Raw genomic sequence first — 19,756 nt, 5'->3', positions numbered from 1 at the left:
CAGTTTTGATGAGAAAAAATAGTACAAATTTACAGTGTGGTTTCAATTAATTGGTCTGGTTTCAATGAATTTCAGATAAAAAGTCTAGTTTTCATATCAATTAAAAAAAAAAAACCCCATACCATTTTCTTGCATCACTAACTAGCAGGGCTGTGCAAAGCTTCAGTCCCTGATTTGATTCAGCAGAGATTTGGCCCCATTCAGTGGCCAAATCTCCAAATCTGAATCAAATCAGGAGACCCTTTAATCTTTCCGAATCAAATGAGAGAGATTCGGAAAGATTCGGTGATTTGGACATAGACACAGCTTTAAATATGTTTTTCTACATACCCCTAGGTAGCAGAGGCTTGTGAATGCTGCAATGGTGGGGCAGATGGAGCGTCCCACAGAAGCGTGGGGGGCTCCCCAGTGCACTTATCAGCAGACCTGGAAGTAGACCAGAAGCACTTCCGGTCCACTTCTGGGTGTGGCGGAGAGTGCACAGGGGGCCCTTCCACACCTCCCTCCAGCTCCCCCCTGTGTCTGGGGGGGCACCAGGGGTCTCCCCATGGCTGATTGCCAAGCTGGAGGTGTATGGGGGGGGAGGGCCCTGCGTGCTCCCTGGCAGACCTGGAAGTGGACCGGAAGTACTTCCAGTACACTTCTGGGTTCACTGCTGAGCATATGGAGAGCCCCCCCACGCACACGCACTCCTGTGGGACGTTCCATCCACTCCAGCATCACAGTGTTCACAAGCCATGCTGGTGCCTCGAGGTATGTAGAAAAAACTTTTAAAGCTGTGTCTATGTCTAAATCACTGATTCTCCAAATCAGCATTGAATCTTTAGATTTGGATTTGGCCGAATCAAATCAGAGACAGTAATCCAAATCAATTAATCGAATCACTGTTCCTGATTTGGGTCAAATCAGAATTGAATAGGGCCTGCTTCGCATACCCATACTAACTAGAACCTAAGTGATGGCTTAGAGGCGGCACCAATGCCTTGTCACTATTTCACCACCTCTCCCAGGTCTATGGCATGATGGTTAGGACACACTCAAGGAGATTTGGGTTGGAATCTCCTCTGGCAGATAAGGGAATTGAATGTGAGTCTACTATGTCCTAACTGACTGTCCCAGTCACTTGTCTATTATATTAAGGAGGAGAAGCACCACCTCTTCCAGGTATGGTTCAAAAGAAAGAACAATTCCTGAACAATCCTTTGAGAGAAAGGATGTAGATGCCCACCTTCCAGAGAGGTTTTCAGGATGTGGATTCCCAGTGGACCTCAGATCTGAGTGAGTTACTTAGGAGATGTCATTTCCTTGGTTAGTCTCCTTGGGTGCCTATATACATACTCCGATCTGTTCTGATTAGGATGTGTTGGAACAGACTTGATTAATCAGGTTGTCTGGAGCATTCTATTCAAAACTGTCCAGCATGCCACAGTGTCTCATATGTTCAGCGTCCCACATTTCAAAATGATGGCAGGGGCAAGCTCTAATTAAAATGCACCCCCCCCAACCTCAGAGAATGTGTATAGCCACAATTCATGACTAGACAAAGGGTGGCACACATGTTGCAGGTTGGTTACAAGTAGCTTGGGCAGCTGCTGTGTGTAGCACATGGGAGATAGGGAAAGGGACAGACAATACAGTGATGTGTAAGGCAAGGAACAAAACACAGAGAAGCAAATCAGACAGGGAGCATAGGTCAGGAAGCAGAAAACAGAGCAGCCAATCAGGCAGAGGAAGGGGATGGGAGTGGCATTTGGGGAAAGTGTGGAGCTAATTTGTGGCACAACTACCAAAAACATTGGCCTCCACTGGACTAGGCTATAGGCTATTTCAGGGTGGATGCCAATGAGCATTAAAAATTCAGTATTAATTAGACCACTCAACTTGGAGAGGAAAAGACTTGAGTTCTGATCCAAAGACTGATTCTCTTGTTTACATCACACAGTCTTTGGATAAAATACATAAACCCTCCTTGGAGCAGAGTCTCTTTCCCCTCTGGTGAATGTCCTAACTATAAGCAAGGGAAAATGCTCCCTCTCTCTGGCTCAACTTGAACAGGATTGGTGGTGAGTTCCCCACCTAGAATGGTCTGCAGCATGATGGTTAGAGCACTCTCAAGGAGACATGTGGTTGAATCTCCTCTGGCAGATAAGAGAATTGAATGGGAGCCCACTATATCCTGAGTGACTGTCCCAGCCACTTGTCTATTATATTAAGGAGGACAAGCACCAGCTCTTCCAGGTGTGGTTCAAAAGAATGAATAATTCCCAAGCACTCCTTTGAGAGAAAGGCTGTAGATGCCCACCTCCTCGAAAGGTTTCCAGAATGTGGATTTCAGATCTGTGAGAGGTACTTAGGGGATAGCATTTCCTTTTCAGCATACAAACTGGTTTAGACACTGTTCAAACATGTTTAACTCACTCCATGTACAGCATAGGGAGCCTAGTTGTCCCTGAAGATGCAGGATACCACTCCAAGGCTAGAAACTTAAATATTAAGCATTTCTGTGCCCAAGTCCTTTATTGGCATCTGTATAATGGGGATAACAGTGTATACCTACCTCACAGAGGAGGTCCAAGGGTGAATACACATAAAGAATGTGACACACTGAGGCGCTAGTGATGGGGGCCATATAAACATGATGTGGTAGACAAACTGTGTATCCAGCTACCAACATAATGATCCATGATCTCATACAATGGTCCCAGAATCTCTCCCTCGCAAGGAGCCATTTTGTGAGCCAGAGGTTTTAATATAACAATTTTATGTTTTAGACATAATTCCCATATTTCAGGGGAGATCAGAAAAGCAACCTCTGAAATAGTTCTCAAGCAAACCTTTAAAATATAATAACCATTTCTGAGGGGGACCTGCACTTAATTCTGGGCTGAACACTACTGAATTTTGGCTGCAGTGGAAGTTTAGGACTAGATCAATGTAGGACTTAAACACAAGCTTGGCACTGCAACTCCTTTTAGACCCAAGCACTTGGTTTGGAATTCAAAATGCAACTTTAGGCATATATGGGGCCTGCATAATACATGGGGAGAGTAAGGTACATCAGAAGGATGATCCAAAACAAACTCATATTTAGGGGCAGGCCAGCTAGAATGAGCCAACAAGGAGAATCTAAGCATAAGCATGTGTCTGAATTTGTGCCTTGGCTGGAGCTTAGGCACCTGAGTGAGGGCTACAGGGAGGCCACTGTCCACTTGGGTTCCAGAACCCAGAGCCTCTTAATGACACAAGACCCAACTTGTCTTTCAAATAATTGCTCTCTTTTAAAACACAGCTGCTAGAGGTCACGGTGTCCACATTTATATAACAGCCTGGCAACTAGATCATGCTTGCAGGGGGCAAGTGACCTGGGTTCTACAACCTCCTCAGTTTGAAGCAGGTCAAATCCATATTTCTCAACTGTAGAGAGGGCCCTAGCTACTAAGGTCTAGGCAAAGTGCAGGTGGTGTACCCTCCACCTTTCTTGTTGAAGTTGAGCTACTAATCAGAAAGGAATACAAAAGAGAGAGTGCAAGAGGGAGCCTAAACTGTAGCCTAGTGACTACAATGATTTCTTATGAGGGGAGTTACCTGGCCTCCTGTTTCTGCTTCAAGGTCTTTTTATGCATTTTAGAATACATATTCATTGAATTTAAAACTCTGGAATGGGATTCCAAGGGAAGTGATGCTCTCCCTACCTTGGGGGTCTTTAAAAGGAGACTGGACAAGCACCTGGCTGGGGTCATATGACCCCAGAGCTCTTTCCTGCCCAAGGCAGGGAGTTGGACTGAATGATCTATGAAGATCCCTTCTGACCCTAACAACTATGAAAAAACTCCAAAACCTGGAAACAGAAACCAGAACTCAACACCTAGCTGTGAACTCTAACCCCTAGGCTAGTATATACTAGAGTAGGCAATGCCCCCATGAGTGCTACATTTTGTGAGAAACCCAATCCTGTTGGTGTGTGTTAGGTGTACTCTGGACTACATATTTCACCATGTGGCTTCCATGATAAAACAAGTAGCTCAATCAGAGGGAAATCTGCATTGCATTGCTCCACTATGAGCCCAAACTACAGCCCCGGTAAGAAATGCACTGATAGGGAAATACAGCTTAATATTTTGTTGAACTGAATCAAAATCAAACTCTTCAGGTCAATTAAAAAAGTGAAAAATCTTTCAGTTAAAAATTTCTTGACAAAATAGAAGATTTTCAGCAAAAATGTAGAAAACATCTATTTGCTGAACAGTTTCCATCAGCAAATCATTCCAAAGGAAAATCCCTGGCCAGCTTTAGACACACAGGGCTTCCCTGAAAATGCCTTTCAGTGCAAGTATAGCACCTGGAATGTTATAAATGTGTCAAAAGATTTAAAAGAATAACAGGATGTTTTAAATAATCTCTTCAGAACTAGGAATGTCAAGAAGAACATTTCTCATGAGCAAAAATCACTGCATTAAATAGTTTTACTAGATCAAATCTGATAGGATCCAGACTGAGTGACAGGCCATCAGCAAATTGGTCCATATTTTATACACCAGAATTTTTAGAGCCAAACATTTAATACAGGTTTAAGGAATACAGGTTTAATGCACCCAATTAATTCACACCCAATTAATGCACCCAATTAATTATCACAATTCTCTGTGATAGTTGATAGTAATGTCCTCAATGATTATTCCAAGAAACTCAATAAGAGTAGACTAAATTTAGCATTTTGACACTGGCTTTCTGCAACTCTGACAACATCCAAAGACAGCATGCTATTTATTATGAGCTCAGTGATTTAAAAAGTTTGGGGAATCAAACATTTAGACCTTATGTTTTCCATCATTCTCATAAGAGGAGTCTTCTTCAGAACTGACCTCAGGGATCTTTCTCATGTCCTCCCTACCAAACACATGCAAGAGCCAGTTGTAACCACTCTTGATGTCTGTTGCTAAGAGTAGAACAGATTCAGTTTTCATGTTTTGGGTTTAGTTGCAGAAATCAAGGAACTGTACACCTGCTGATAATGGATTCTTGAATAAAGAAATGTGTCTGTACCAAAGGGCCCTGCCAAATGTTCAAATTAAAGCTGGAGAGAAACCAACTATAAAGTTGTTACACATTTCCAAGCACTATCTTTGTAGCTGGTCAGCTCTTTTATAGCTGGATGAACAGTTTTATGGCATTATAATTACTTTGCACGTGTGACTGAGCTATATTTATTATGCCATTAACCAGTTAATTGTGTGATAATTACTTTGCACGTGTGACTGGTCTCACTTTGCACATATGACCAGTCTAAATTTATTGCATGAATAACCAGTTAATTGCATAATATATGTAGTGTGCGGCACGAGCCAAAGACTACACAAACTCAACAGCCACAATGGGCCTGAATCCTCAGCTGTCAGATAGCCAGAATACCTGGCTCTCTGCTACTCTGTTTGGCCTCTTTTTGCATGGGGAACAGGCCAGAATAAGAAGAAAAATGACTGTGGCACACTGTAGGCTTGTGTAACCCATCTAAAGTAGCTTTAAGTTGGCACAGCATGGAACAGCTAGTGATCTGCTTTTCCTTAAATTATACCAGGAGCTGTCCAGGGCTCCACAGATTCCTTATGGCTTTACAAAGCAGAAGTAAAGACAGTTATCATTAGGTCTGTCTTTTCTACGTCCTAGGGATTAGTATGTGATGCAGAGATGAAGGAAACTGACTTTTACTTCTATAAACTCTACAAGCAGTAACTCTTTCTCATGCAACAGGATTCTTTTAAAGATACGATTCCCCTAGGCTCTGTTTGATTGAAATATCAGGATCTCTCCCATGTGCCTGGCATCTATAAAGATTGCAGAAATATAAAGTAAAATATGGAACTTTACAGGTGGCCAAGGTACGGGGTCTCACAGAAGTTCAACAACTTAATTTTGAACTTCTTCCTTCTTGCAAACATTTTTGCAGAATTTAGCTTTTCACAGTCATTTGCCTTGCTACAATTTTGATTCCCCAAGAAAAAAATTGAGGATTCAAAAGCTGCACTGAAATGCATTCAAATAGCATTACCAATCATTGCATTGGTTATTTGCTCCATCAAGTTCTGCTTAATGCAGATAGAAGATGAAACCTGAGAGCAAAAGCTATTTTAAGCAATGATGAGTATGTTAAATATAGCACCATATAGAACAGGAGAGAGAACCTGACTCCTCCTTTCTCTCTCTGCCACGAACCAAGTGGTTAGTCTTGCTCCAGCATCCCTCAGGTAATGTAACTAGGTTTCAGTTATTATTTACACTTAATAAATATCTTGGTCTATGTACTACCTTCATATTAAGTTGTGTGGTGAGAGAGCAGTAGATGCAGAGGAATATTTAATTTCTGTAGGATACTCTTTGCTTTTTGTCATTTTGCTTCTTATCACCAGTTGAAAAAGATTATTCATTACAAGCACAATTACTGTTCTTCTCAGTATCACTACTGTACATCATACATCAAAGATGGGATATTGCTCTTAGAACTGACCCTGTTTTGAAGCATTTCTTAAGGAAATGAATATTCATCTCCTTTTTTCTTCTGAAGATAATTTATATATGATGCTTTCTCGTTTCACAGGATATGAAGCAAGATATATGTCCCAGCAGTTTTACCAAAGGCAGAAGTTTCTGAGAAGAGGTAAGAGCTTTGCCTACTGTTAAACATGTGTGTTGCAGGGCACATTTACATGAGAGGTTTACTGAGCAGTAGACTAATTAGCTGTGCAGTAACTGTCCCGGCATCTACACGTGTCCCTAGGCTAGAGAAAATTAATAAACTCTGCAAGAGGGTAGTTATGGTAAATACAAGTACTATCCTGCTGTGCAGTAAAGACCTTCACAGGAGTGCACATGTAGACACTGGAGGGGCTGGTGGGGGCACAAGGGTGCTTCAGTGCAGGGACTGCCTGCCTTCTAGCCCTGAACTGAAGCACCTTTGTGCCCCAGCCAGCCCCTCTACAGCATGTTAAGCTGAGGGGAGCAGCTCCAGACTGGCAGGCTAACACCCAGGGCTCCCTGCCAGCTGGGCCTGCTCCATCCTGATTTACCATGCTGTGATCCCGGGCACCCATGCAGTTGTGTACCCAGCAGCAATAAGCTCCAGAGCAATAATTTCTGGATCTTATTGGTGTGCATTGATAGGCACACATAGACATGCCTGCAAGATGTAGCCAGAACCAGGGACTTGTGTATACTGTACAAAACACACAGCAAAAGAGAAATGTCTCTCTGGATCTTGTCATTTCAAACACTGCCTTGCTATCTTTAGAAAATTCTCTTTGAAGACTCTGCCTACAGATAAATATAGCAATTTCTCTGAGCATGCTGTCTCACACAAATCAAAAGATACAGTGTTTTGCCATGTTAGATCTTGGCTAGGGACAGGCAAGTTTTTCTTACATAATGGGTTATTTAAAAGACACTAGATCTGAATGCAGTAAAATATCCATCATGTATAGAATACATGTGTATAATACATTCTAAAGTAGAGACTTGCCATACTATAAAATGGATTACTATTGCCAGAAAAGTACTTTCCCAGAGTTACATTATGACCTTAGTTTACATGGTTGTACAGGAGAATAGAAACATCTTTCCCCTTGTACAACCCGTGCATGGGCTAGACCTCCATGCACTTTGTACGGTTTCCCCAACATCACAGTCCCAATAATGCTAGAAGAACAGAAGCTCTTTCTTCATTACTCTTCCCTTCCCTAGGTAGCAAGGAATAAGCAATGCAGTAACTCTGCCCGTGGGTGACTGGTGCCTCCCAAGTCTGGGGGGGGCACCTGCAGACGCCAGTGGCGGTGTTGGCGGCGGGGACAGAGCTGGCAAGCACCCACAGAAGGCGGAGCTGGTGAACTCCTGCAGATGACACCAGTGGCAGCGGCCCTGTCAGGGGAGGCACGTGCCCTTTGTGTCCCCCCTATCAGTCGCCTATGACTCTGCACATCATGCGGTCAGGATAGGAAGCAAAGCAAAGCAAAATGTGCTATCTCCCAGGAAAAGGGCTGTAAGCAACAGCTCTATCCTGATGTGAACATGACGTGCTGGGGGATATTGTGTATCTCCCTGGGGTAGGTGGTCCAACTCTCTGCCTTACTGTCAAAGCTTATCACATTTCCAGACCAAGATAGCATGACAGTATTAGCTCAATTAAATCTTGTAAAGGAATGGGCTAGAGTCCAGGGGCGGGGAATTATTTTGGGCAGAGGGACGTTTACTGAGTTTCAGCAAGCCATTGAGGGTCGCATGACAGGCAGCCCAGGGCAGATACATGTTAATTTTCTAAATTGTTTAGGGGTCCCGCAGGCCAGATAGAATGGCCTGACGGGCCGCATCCAGCCTCCGGGCCGCATTTTGCCCACTCCTGGGCTAGAAAGCCCTTTAGGTGGGGATTTATTTTTAAAATTCCATAAGCTCCTGAGTTCACAGAAGCCCAAAGCAAATTAAGATATGGCCATTTTGCTTTATAATGTGTCAACATTTGGTGTGCAATATATTTAGTCTTTAATAGGTTGAAATACTTAGCAGCAACAACAACACTAGTAATAATAATATCATCAGAACCGAACATAATTAAAATATTAGCTTTGCATCACAGCATAGTGATTGTGTACATTCTGTTCTAATTATGAGGAGATAGTTTCTGAAGGCAATGGATTAATAAGGTTTACTAACCAATTGGTTGTAGGCATCCAAAACAGCATTAAATCTATAATAATATGGTACAAAAGGACCAAATGAGACATTATCATTCTACTGAGACACAATACAGGAGGTTAAAACTCCTGCATACTTACATTTGAAAAATCTCACAATAACTTTTTAAGTTTAAAAAAAAATAGACATCTGTTCTTCTGTCTTGAATAAATTATCTATCATTCTCATTACTTGAAATTCTTTCTGGATGAGCTGTAATAATCTATTTTCCTCAAGTTCTATATTAAATTATTTTGTCTTCTTTCTCTGGGCTGTTAAAAGTTGCCACATTCTCCCCAGAAGTGGTTTCATTTCACAGGTGGGTGATGAGATAATTAAATTTAGCTTTTTAGCTAAGGAGAATTCAGAATTGCATGGTTTACGACACTTATATTTCCCAATATTAATTATATGAAGATATAACTAAACTGTAACACTTTGTGTTCTCTTAGGTAGAGGAAGCAATGAATGGCTTGAACCAGGTCAGTATTTCACACACCATCATCAAGTTAAAAAAAAGAAAGGATCTTGAAGGAAGCAAAATTCCCCAAGTTTTCTCTTTTACTATTTCTATCTCTGCTCCCTGTTTACTACTGCCCTATAGACCAAAATCAAGGTGCAGAGATAGACAAAATGACAAAGTTAATGGAAGTTACTAAGCAAGAATAAAACTCACAAGAAACGAGATATATATAACACATGTAACTCCAAACTTGAATGAGTTTATCAGCATTCCCAAAAGCAGTAGTATAACTACAGGGTAGGTAAGTGGGAAACCAGCTACAGGCATTGATTTAGGCAAGAAGAACACCAAAATGGTATCCCTTAGTGAGTCCAAGCTGCCACCACTTCAGCAATGACTCATGTTTGGGGAGCTCATGCCAAGCCATCAGCAGCCTGTAAGCCAACTGAAGCTGCACTGATTGCTGCACAAGGAGATAAGCACTCAGCATATCCCTCCAGTTTTCCGGCATTCAGCACCTCACTTTCCCCCCAACCAAGGTATCCAAATTCCTGGTTATACCTCATCCCAATAGCTATTTATGTACAACTGAATTTTAATGAAATATTTCACTCCAAGTTATGACATTGTTCCTACTTATGGAAAAAAAGCACTTATTCCAGAGTCATGTTCACAAGTCCAAGCCAATTCCTCCACAAAAAGCTTCAAGCAAGCTAACATATTGCTAACAGATCCAAGCTAAGCACAGCATTAATACTAAATCATGCAAGGTTCAGCTTAAAAGACTATAGAAATAACCAATTCCTATTTTCCAGGAAGGAACTTCCAAGAGTACAGGAATTTAGAGGAAGAAGCTACCCTGCATTCAGGTACTGAATTGTTGAAATAATATTGCTTCACCTACCCTAGATAAAAAGCCACTGAGAATTTTAGAAGGGTCTCCTGAGAGGGGGTTATGGTAAACAATGTATTCCTTACAAAGGGTTGAAAAATAAATTTAAAAAAACATGAAAAATGTCAATGTTTTGAAGTGGTTTCAACACTGCAGGCTCTGAAAGAAAGTGGTATAATTTTTTTTTACATCATTTATTTAAATCAGGTGTTGTAAAAATTTGAAAAAAATGTGCTACTGGACCTTTAGATTAAAATGTATTATGAACTAAATTATGAATGCTCTTATTTTTAAAACATTGCTATGGGTAAATTCTTACTTGATTTTACAAAATTGCTATGAAGAAGAAGCCCAAAATATTGAAAATAAAGGTTCTGAGACTGATCATGCAACTACCCAAGCAGATATTTGACTTTACTGACACAGGCGACTGGTGCCTCCTGAGTCTGGGGGAGCACCAGATTGCTGATGGGACCGCTGATCGCTGACAGGGGTGGGGAGGGGGTCCCCCAGCGGCTGATCACTGAGCCGAAGTGCACTTCCATTGGCACTTCCGGTTTCACAGCTGGTTCTTCCAAGGGGTGCACAGCTGATCTCAGGGTGTGCACATGCACCCACGTGCACCCCCTACATGTCGCCAATGTTTACTGACATAATGCATCCCATTAACTTTGATGAGACTTCTCATCTACATACGTATGTGTGTAAATGCTTGCAGTGACAGGACATATGTATTACTACTACAACCAAAAAAAGTTCTCAGTGGGAGCATCTACATGTCCAGTTAATGGAACGCAACAGACTCTGGAGCAGTTTCTGCTAGAGTCAGTTGTACCCAAGTGCAGTGTCTACATGTGCACCTGGGACAGCAGCAATTTGACCTGGGGCGGAGCAAGCCCCTGGCTGGCTGGGCTGATGGGTATAGGTGGTGGAAGTGGGGACTAACAGAGCTTAGCCACCCCCCGCCAAATGCAGGGCAGCGGTAGGCCAGCAAGGTAGCCCAGCCGAGGGCTTCTGGCACAGCAGGGGTGGGGAGGGAGTAGGGCTGGGGGTGGGGCAGGCACTGCATAGCTGGAGAAGTGTAGGACTGAGCCATGACTGGCTTGTCTGGGGGGCACAGCTCCTGCTGCTACCCACACCTCAGGAGACATGGGGGAGTGTGTGCCCCTGGATCTGTGAATGCAGTTGGGCAGGCTGCCACTGCATACTGGGGCCAGAGCTGCAATGAGCTGTTCCTGGAGGGGGCAGCCAGGCTGAGAAGAAGCTCAGCCTCTGACCCAGCCCACAGTGGCACCCTGCCCTGTCCCACGCAGATCTGGGGGCACACCCCCTCCGTGCACTCCTGGGATGCATGCAGCAGTGGGAGCCATCATCCCCCCTCCAAGCCCCCCCCCCAATTTTTTTCTCCCTCCACCTATGTGGATGGGGCACAATTAGCATGCCTGGTCAGCATCTACAAGTGTGATTCTGTGCAGTAAAGTCCTTCACTGTAAGATTCTCCTGTCCCAGAAAGTAATATCCAACAGTGGAGTTAATTAGTTTACTGCACCCTAATACTGGTGCATGTGTAAACTGTGAGTCTTTACTGCAGAGTTAATTAGTCAACTCCACAGTAAAGAGCATGTGTAGATGCGTCCAGTGTCATAAAGTTTCTGTCTCTTCAAAGCAAAATAGCTTCCCTGTTAACAAAAGTAAGATAAGTTTAATAGTAACCAAAAGCTCTGAATATACAGTAAAAGCTTTGTTATCCAGCATGAGTGGGGTAAGGAGGGTGCTGGTTATCTAAAAATTCTGGTAATCTGGGCTTGCACATGGTGGCGGTTGCAGCGCAGGGTGGTAGATGGCGGCAGCTGCCACTGCATGCAAACTCCTGCCCCCCTCCCCCCCCCAATGTCTGGAAGGCCAGGCAGCACCTGTGTGGCCGACAAAGGAGGGCCACTGCCCTTGCCCCTCCCCATCCCCAGCCCTGCTCAAGAAATGCTTGATGTGCATGCTGGAAATTCCAGTTAGTAAAGTATTCCAGTTAGTCAAATGCCAGTTAACACAACTTTTACTGTACTGAATTTTACCACTAAAAACTTTCCTGACATCTAGCCCTCACTAAGTTTGCAAAAATACTGAATCATAGAAAAATAGGACTAAAAGGAACCCCTTGAGGTCATACAGTCCAACCCCCTGCCCAGAGCATAGTCATCCCTGTTTAGACCATTCCAGACCAGAGGCTGGCAATGTTTTCTACCAGCAGGCCAGCAGGACCCAACTCAGATCTGAAGTGGGTTGGCACTAGGACCCATTTGCCTTTTCTTCCCATCACCCAAGTGTGGCATGCTGAGGGCAAAGCCTCACTGCTTCTGAAAGCCCCACTGCCCAATTGAGGCATGATGCCAGGAAATCTCCTTGCCTGCTTCTGCCAAAACCACTACTGCCTCACTGTGGCACTGCATGGGCAGTCTCCTGTGCCTGAGTGTTGCCAAAGCCATGGCTCCATGGGCCAGATCCAAAAGCACTGCAGACTGGATCCAACCCATGGACCATAGACTGCCACCCCATTCTAGCCAATATGTGTATGGTTATATGTTACATTTAGCATGCTCTATTTAGATCCTAATAAGCATTAATACAACTGTGGCTGGAAACAGATGTCTTTGGTGGAGTGCCATCAGCTATGCCACCATGTATTGTGCTCCAGGGAGGTCCAACTTGGGATGTGTCTGCAAGCAGGGAAAACTCAGGTTCCTCACTCTACGTTTGCAGGTCCCTGGGGGGAAATCCCTCTGCAACAGGTTTTTCCACCCCCACATGTTTGCAAATATGGCAGGGGAGACTTGCACTGGGGTCTCTGCTCCACATTTGCAGGTGCCTGGGGGGAAATCTATCTGCAAGGGATTTCCCTGCACATACCTGCAAATGAGCGGGGCAGGGGAGGTGTGGTGGTTCCCCCTCCATGTTTGCAGCCCACGATCCGCATTGCTGTCAGTAACGCATGCCTGTTGTCCTGTGGGCTAGCTCTGTGTGCTTCTAGCTCCTGCAATCTCTGATTCAGCCCCTGCATGTTGGAGCCATTGTGACATGTGTAAACTAGGGGAAGTAACCATGTCCCTCTGGGGTGCAGGCAGAAGCTGCCTGCTGCAAGGGAAGCTAATGCCTGAGCCCAGCTCCAGGCAGAGCCCTGAGGGACATATCCAGGTTTTTGGTACCCCATGGGGGGCCCACACAATGGGAGTATCTGTGTGTGTGAGGCGGGGGAGAGGGGAGACCAGAACTCACTGCTTTGGGGGCAGTGTAGAGGGATGGGATGCCCATGCCAAGCCTTGACTTCTCCACAAAGACTCAGGCTCTAATGTGTGTCCTCTATCCCTGAAGCATCACTGGTTTCCCAGTCCATGCTGGCAGGCCTTTTGTGTCCAGTCCCAAGGCACCCAGATCTTCCCCCCTGCTCTCCCTGAGCCAGCTCTGCACTACCCATGCTGCCCCAGGTGATGCCCAAGGGACACATGCTCCACAAGGTGGACAGGAGCTGTGTGGGGTGGGGGAAGGTAAATGTGACCACAGAACAAGGAGACTCCAAGCACCACCTGCTATGCTCAGACATGCTCCGTCCCTGCCAGTCAAACCTGCCCTTGCCCTGAGAGCAAGCAAGGAGGAATCCAGCCTCCCACACATACAATACCCAAGCATTTCTGCTTTCTGACAGTCCCAGTGAGCAGAAGCAAGGAGAGCAGGGTTTCCAGACATCTATACATTTCACAGGCAGTGAAATAGTTTTACAGACTTTATGGACTCAGGTTTTTAACCTCTTCTTTTACAGATTGTCCATAAATTTACAAATGCTTGGCAACCCTGGGTACAGTTTTGGGGGCACAGAGGATGAACATTTCTATGATTTTTTTTCCATACTGTCTGTGCCCCATAAATACGTAAGTGTCCTCCAAGGGTGTCAGAGTGCCTTTCATAGTACTGTGTTGACAAACTTTTAAAAAGAGAGAAAAATAAAATGATTTAGTGGAAATTCCATTTAGTTACAAGAATAAGGGAAAAGTAGTACAGGCTCTTAGATACTATGGAAAATATCCTACCTACATTGCAAAAGAAAAAAATCCATGCAGTCTGGCAGCTATTTAGATTCTAAGCCCATCAGCTTTTCCTGCTATTAGGATCTGCACGCTAGTGTTTAGACTAGATTTCAGTATCAGTACACATAGCCCAAAATAACCTTAATTCATCTTGTCTTTCATGTCTTTGCAGCATTGAACAAAGGCGTGTGTTCTACCTGGGGTGGAGGGCATTTCTCAACCTTTGATAATTTTCTGTATGACTTCTTTGGCTCCTGCAACTACATTCTTGTCACCATATGTGGCGATGTCGCCCCAGACTTCAACATTCAATTCCGCCGTGGCCTTAACAAAAAAATTGCAAGGATCATAATAGAACTTGGACCTACCACCGTCACCGTTGAAAATGGCAACATTTTGGTCAAAGACACTGGGTAAGACTCTAGGATAAATGGAAAAGACAGTGCTTAAGGAAAGGTGAGGAGCCTGTCAGTCACACTATATCGGTTTATCAGAAGGCAGGGCAGAGGGGCACTAACTTGTTCAGAAAGGCATAAGTTTTCATAGGCAACTGCCACAAGCTTGTGCCTTTCTGAAGAAGTTTGTTTCTAAAGTGCTGCCCTGCCCTGCCTTCTGACTGATTTCAGACTAACATGACTAACTACCTCTTTCAACTAAATAGGTCGATGATTGAAGTACAGAGAAAACTCAATCTACTATATGCCCAAAGTCAATGAATAAGCTATAAAAGTTAAATGTAAAACCACCTAACCAGGCACTGACCTCATCTCCTCTTGCTAAAGCAAGCTATAACCCCCAGATAAACATTTAACTGACAGTCATTTGAATTAAGTATTGAAGATAGTTTTGCAAAATTTAGTGAAGAGAGGCAGAATGAAACCTTTTTCCTCTCCAGTTTCAAATTCACCTAGACCAGCTCATGCCATCAGTAAAAAGAGAAACTGAGAGATTTTGCTGCATCTTTTTTTGAGCTCAGATAAGCTAAAACATCAGTGATTGTGAACTCTCTTGCTCAAGTGACAAAAAACTCCCAATCTCCCATGGTCAGCATCTGTTTACATTACTCCTAGAATGATCCCCTCCAGAAAGCAGGAATTTAAGGAATTAGACTACGGGGAAGCTTTGGGAAATGTATTGGCTGGGTTACGCTTCAGTCATTCATATAGACTGGCCTCCAGAGAGTGAAATTCCCCTTAAGAAGTTTCATCATTGTTTTCCAGCTAGGCAGCACTAAATTTTTAACTATAGACACACAGAATGGTTGTCTATGGGAAATCTGTATTTTATTTTGTACAATGGTCACTGGCAGAAAAAGATGACTTTCAGTTATACCTCAACTTATTAAACTGCTCTAAGTAAAAAAAAACCTAACGTTTTGAATTAGCCTTCAAGAGTACCTTTGGAAATGAAAGGCACTAGCCCCCATAGCCTGCTTTTTAAGCTTGTTATTCCTAGAGTATCAATTAAATAAGTATATTTTATGGCTAAATATATTAGTTCTTTATCATCATTGCCCTGTAGGGCTACAACTCATCCACCAGAACACAGGCTTCATCCTGAAACCAAAGTCTTCTGTGTATCCTTGAGATTGTCAGGGTCCCACACTAGTATAAATCTTGTTTTAAAAGATTTTGGCTCACATAACCTTTTCTAGACAATCACCAGCAGCCATTACTCTTTACAGAGACTCTGTGTGAAGACATGTGAAAATCCTGCTGCTTTAGAAAAAAAACAAATCAAGTTGGGCTCAACAAGAAGTATATAGTATTTTTTACTCACAACTCATGCATACAAATCTACTTCCCTTTCCCCTGGCCAATTTTTAATTGTATAAATTGGAACCTAAGTGTGGATTATTCAAAAAGAGTGGATTGTCTTGCACTGGGAATCATTTTCAAGATGCCTTGAAAAGTCATTGCTATAAAATAACAAAGCTTGTTTTTGTACTGATGCCAAGTTATATATACAGATAGCTTATCTCCATTAGGAACAAAACTGTTCAGTAGCACCTGGTAAAACATCCATATATTGCTGTGATAAAGCCATTTTCCCTCTCATTACAGTATCATCAAGTTGCCATATACCAGCAATGGTATCCAGATTTCACCTTTCGGACACAACATCCGCATGGTGGCCAAGCTGCTGGAGATGGAACTGGTAGTCATGTGGAACAATGATGACCATCTCATGGTGAGTTAAATGTCATCATGAAGACAAAGAAATTTTCCCCTGATTTTCTAGAATGCTAAAATTACCCTATTCCAAAATGACTGTTTTTGCATGCATTCATTATTTTTGTATCTGCTGGAAGATTGAATGTACCCTTTAAAGGCCTTAAGCATATGGAATTATGACTCATAGGCCTAAATTGCAGTGTAAGAGTTTACTCACTTTATTGATACAGTTATAAGGAACAGTTGTTGTATATAAAAACACACAGAATCCATTTTTTCTCATTAGTTATAGCACAGATTAGTCACAGTTGCTCCCATTACCCTCAGGTGCTTTTCTTCATAGAGGATGTAACATTAGGACTCTAGATACAGGAATAAATTTTTTGGAATTAAGTTGAAGACCACAGTTGTTCTGACACTATGATCTGGATAGTGCTCACAACCTTTAATTAAAGAAACGGATTATAGCTTATGATAGACCAGGGACTATTCCAGACCATTATCTTGTACTTCCTTGCAGCAAACCCAAGCCTGCCATCGAGTCATTGCCTACTAGTCCCAGATGACTGAACAACCACAGATAGGGAAAGGGAGAGGGCAGAGGATGTAGCAATTCTTTTTTTTTTTCAAAGTACGTGTATCTGTAATTCCTCTACCGACATATACAGTCATTACTCTTAGTTCTGTTTCCAAATAATTTCTCCCACAGTCAATACCTTTTTATCTTCATAGTTTCATAGTACCTAGGGTCAGGAGGGACCTGAACAGATCATCTAGCCTGACCCCCTGACACAGGCAGGAATGAATGCTGGGTTCACAAGACCCCAGACAGGTGATCGTCCAACCTCCTCTTGCATTTGCCCAAGGTAGGGGCAAGGACCACTTCCCTGGGAAGTTGGTTCCAGATTTTGGCCACCCTAACTGTAAAATATTGCCTTCTGATCTCTAACCTAAACCTATTCTCCATCAGCTTATTACCATTGTTTCTTGTCACCCCAGGTGGTGCTGGGGAGAAAAGGGCTCTGCCTATTTGCTGTTGATCTCCCCTGATGAGCTTGTAGGCAGCCACCAGGTTCCCCCTCAGCCTCCTCTTGCTGAGACTCAACAGGTTCAGGTCCTTCAGTCTCTTGTCATAGGGCCTGTCCTGCTGCCCTCTCACCAAGTGGGTGGCCCTCCTCTGAACCCTGTCCAGGCTGGCCACATCCCTTTTGAAGTGCGGTGCCCAGTACTGGACGCAGTACTCCAACTGCGGCCTGACCAAAGTCGCATAGAGGGGGAGTATCACCTCTCTGGACTGGCTTGAGATGCATCTTTGGATGCATGACAAGGTATGGCAGGCCTTGCTGCCTACGGTCAGGCATTGGTGGCTCATGTTCATCTTTGAGTCAATAATGACTCCAAGATCCCTTTCTGCCTCTGTGCTTTCAAGAAAGGAACTCCCCAGCCTGTTTGTATGCTGTGGATTCCTTCTCCCAGGGTACAGCACCCTGCATTTGTCTACGTTGAACCCCATCCTATTCTCATCTGCCCACTTTGGTAGTCTGTCTAAATCTAGTTGCAGCCTCTCTCTCCCTTCAAGTGTGTCCACCTCGCCCCACATCTTAGTGTCACCAACAAAGTTGGACAGCATGCTTTCCACCCCCTCGTCCAAGTCACTGATGAAGATGTTAAACAGTGAGGGCCCGAGGACCGAGCCCTGGGGTAGCCCACTGCTCACATCTCGCCAGGTTGAGTACAACCCATCCAGCACTACTCTCTGGGTGCGCCCCATCAGCCAATTTTTTACCCATCCAACTGTGCATGCATCAATGCCACAGTCGCTTAATTTATTGATGAGGATGGGGTGAGAGACAGTGTCAAAGGCCTTCTTAAAGTCTAGAAAGACTATGTCCACAACGACACCATCATCCAAGGATTTAGTTACTTGGTCATAAAAGGCAATCAGGTTGGTCTGGCAGGACCTGCCTTTGATGAACCCATGCTGATTGTCCCTGAGCATGATCTCCCCTTCAGGCCCCCTACAGATGTGCCCCTTGATGATTCTCTCCAAGATTTTCCCAAGCACTGAGGTGAGGAGTACAGGCCTATAGTTACTTGAGTCCTTCTTCCTCCCCTTCTTGAAAATTGGGACCACATTAGCCAATTTCCAATCCCCTGGCACCTGGCCAGATGACCATGTATGCTCATACAGCTGGGCCAAGGGCTCTGCAATGACCCCTGCCAGCTCCCTCAACACCCTTGGGTGGAGGGCCTCTGGACCTGCAGATTTAAAAATATCTAGCCCTTCCAGAAGATCCCTAACTACATCTGTACTGACTGAAGGCCTGATAGAGCTATCCCCAAGATTGTCCCTACTTCTGGTAGCTGGGATATCCCGGTCCCTGTTCAAGAAAACATGACATGTTGTTTCTCCTCAGATACTACTCTGGTGACAATTTTAGATGTCCTAACCTTCTGGAGTCTTCAACACTTCTAGCTACAATCTTACTTTAGCATTATTTCTCCTCTAGTCCCCACCTCCTTGAAAAGGGAGTTGAGACTGACTTGTATAGGCCCTAGACCACTCCCACTTCCACCATCAGTGGTTAATTGGAGCCACCTGCTGTTTCAAATTTTTGTGGGTGTTTGGTCTTCCCCACAAGCTGCCCTGGAGCCATTCACACACATAGATTTTCCTCTACCACATTTTCTCCTCCCTCTCCTTTAGATAAACTGAGATAAGTACTGTAGCAATACATTTTTATGCCTTAATTATGCCCCATAAAAATGTTAAGTCTGAAATATAAAATGCCACCTCACTATACTGACACTAGGATCTTTCATACTCTGCAGGCACCCTGCTCCTCCATGGTTAATTTTTAAAGATAAAAGGTTTCTCATGTGCACAGTACATGACCGCTACCTGCCTAGTGACTTTTCTATAATAGTGTTTAGTCTCTGGCAAAAAAAAATCTTTCCTGGCAGGTCGTGTATGTCTACTTTTCCCTCTCTATCACATTTTTGTGAAGAACAAATGCAAAAGCACAATAACACAAAGTGTGTGAAAATTGGGAGTACGATGCACTGTTATGGCTGTGAAGTGGACAGTAGTACCCAGCCCTCATACACTTTGCTTTTCTGTAGCAAACGGTCTGAACCATCTCTTTAGAGATCCTTCCTCTTTTTCATCTAAATGGCAACTCTTTCAGGTGCCTGATTCAAAGTGGTAGTTGTGGCATTTACTTGTGGATAGCACTTTTATTTCCCAGCAGTGTGTATGCATAAATATGTATGCACATACCAAAAATATGAGCAGCCCAAAATCCAGGTGCTAGACAGAGGAGGAAACCCCTCATATGTTAGCCTCCACAGTTTTCCAGGTGAATATCCTAACAACTCATTTCCAGGTTTTAGCCTCCTGCCCTCCCCTGCCTGCCCAGAGGATGTTTGCATCTGCATT

General features: G+C 43.8%; 1 protein-coding gene across 1 annotated transcript in view; it reads left to right on the top strand.

The window, feature by feature from the left end:
* Positions 1-4,058: 4,058 nt before the first annotated feature.
* MUC6 (mucin 6, oligomeric mucus/gel-forming) overlaps positions 4,059-19,756 on the top strand; it is a 55,249-nt gene continuing 39,551 nt past the window's right edge. The window contains exons 1-6 of the mRNA XM_059721336.1: positions 4,059-4,080; positions 6,593-6,652; positions 9,168-9,197; positions 9,994-10,047; positions 14,316-14,556; positions 16,207-16,333. Of these exons, the coding sequence (XP_059577319.1) occupies positions 4,059-4,080; positions 6,593-6,652; positions 9,168-9,197; positions 9,994-10,047; positions 14,316-14,556; positions 16,207-16,333 (534 nt within the window). The remainder of the gene's footprint in view (positions 4,081-6,592; positions 6,653-9,167; positions 9,198-9,993; positions 10,048-14,315; positions 14,557-16,206; positions 16,334-19,756) is intronic.

The sequence above is a fragment of the Alligator mississippiensis genome, chromosome 2 (genome assembly GCF_030867095.1).
Source record: "Alligator mississippiensis isolate rAllMis1 chromosome 2, rAllMis1, whole genome shotgun sequence".
NCBI lineage: Eukaryota > Metazoa > Chordata > Crocodylia > Alligatoridae > Alligator > Alligator mississippiensis.
Note: the sequence above shows the minus strand (reverse complement) of the source record. Positions and strands in the feature narration are given on the sequence as shown.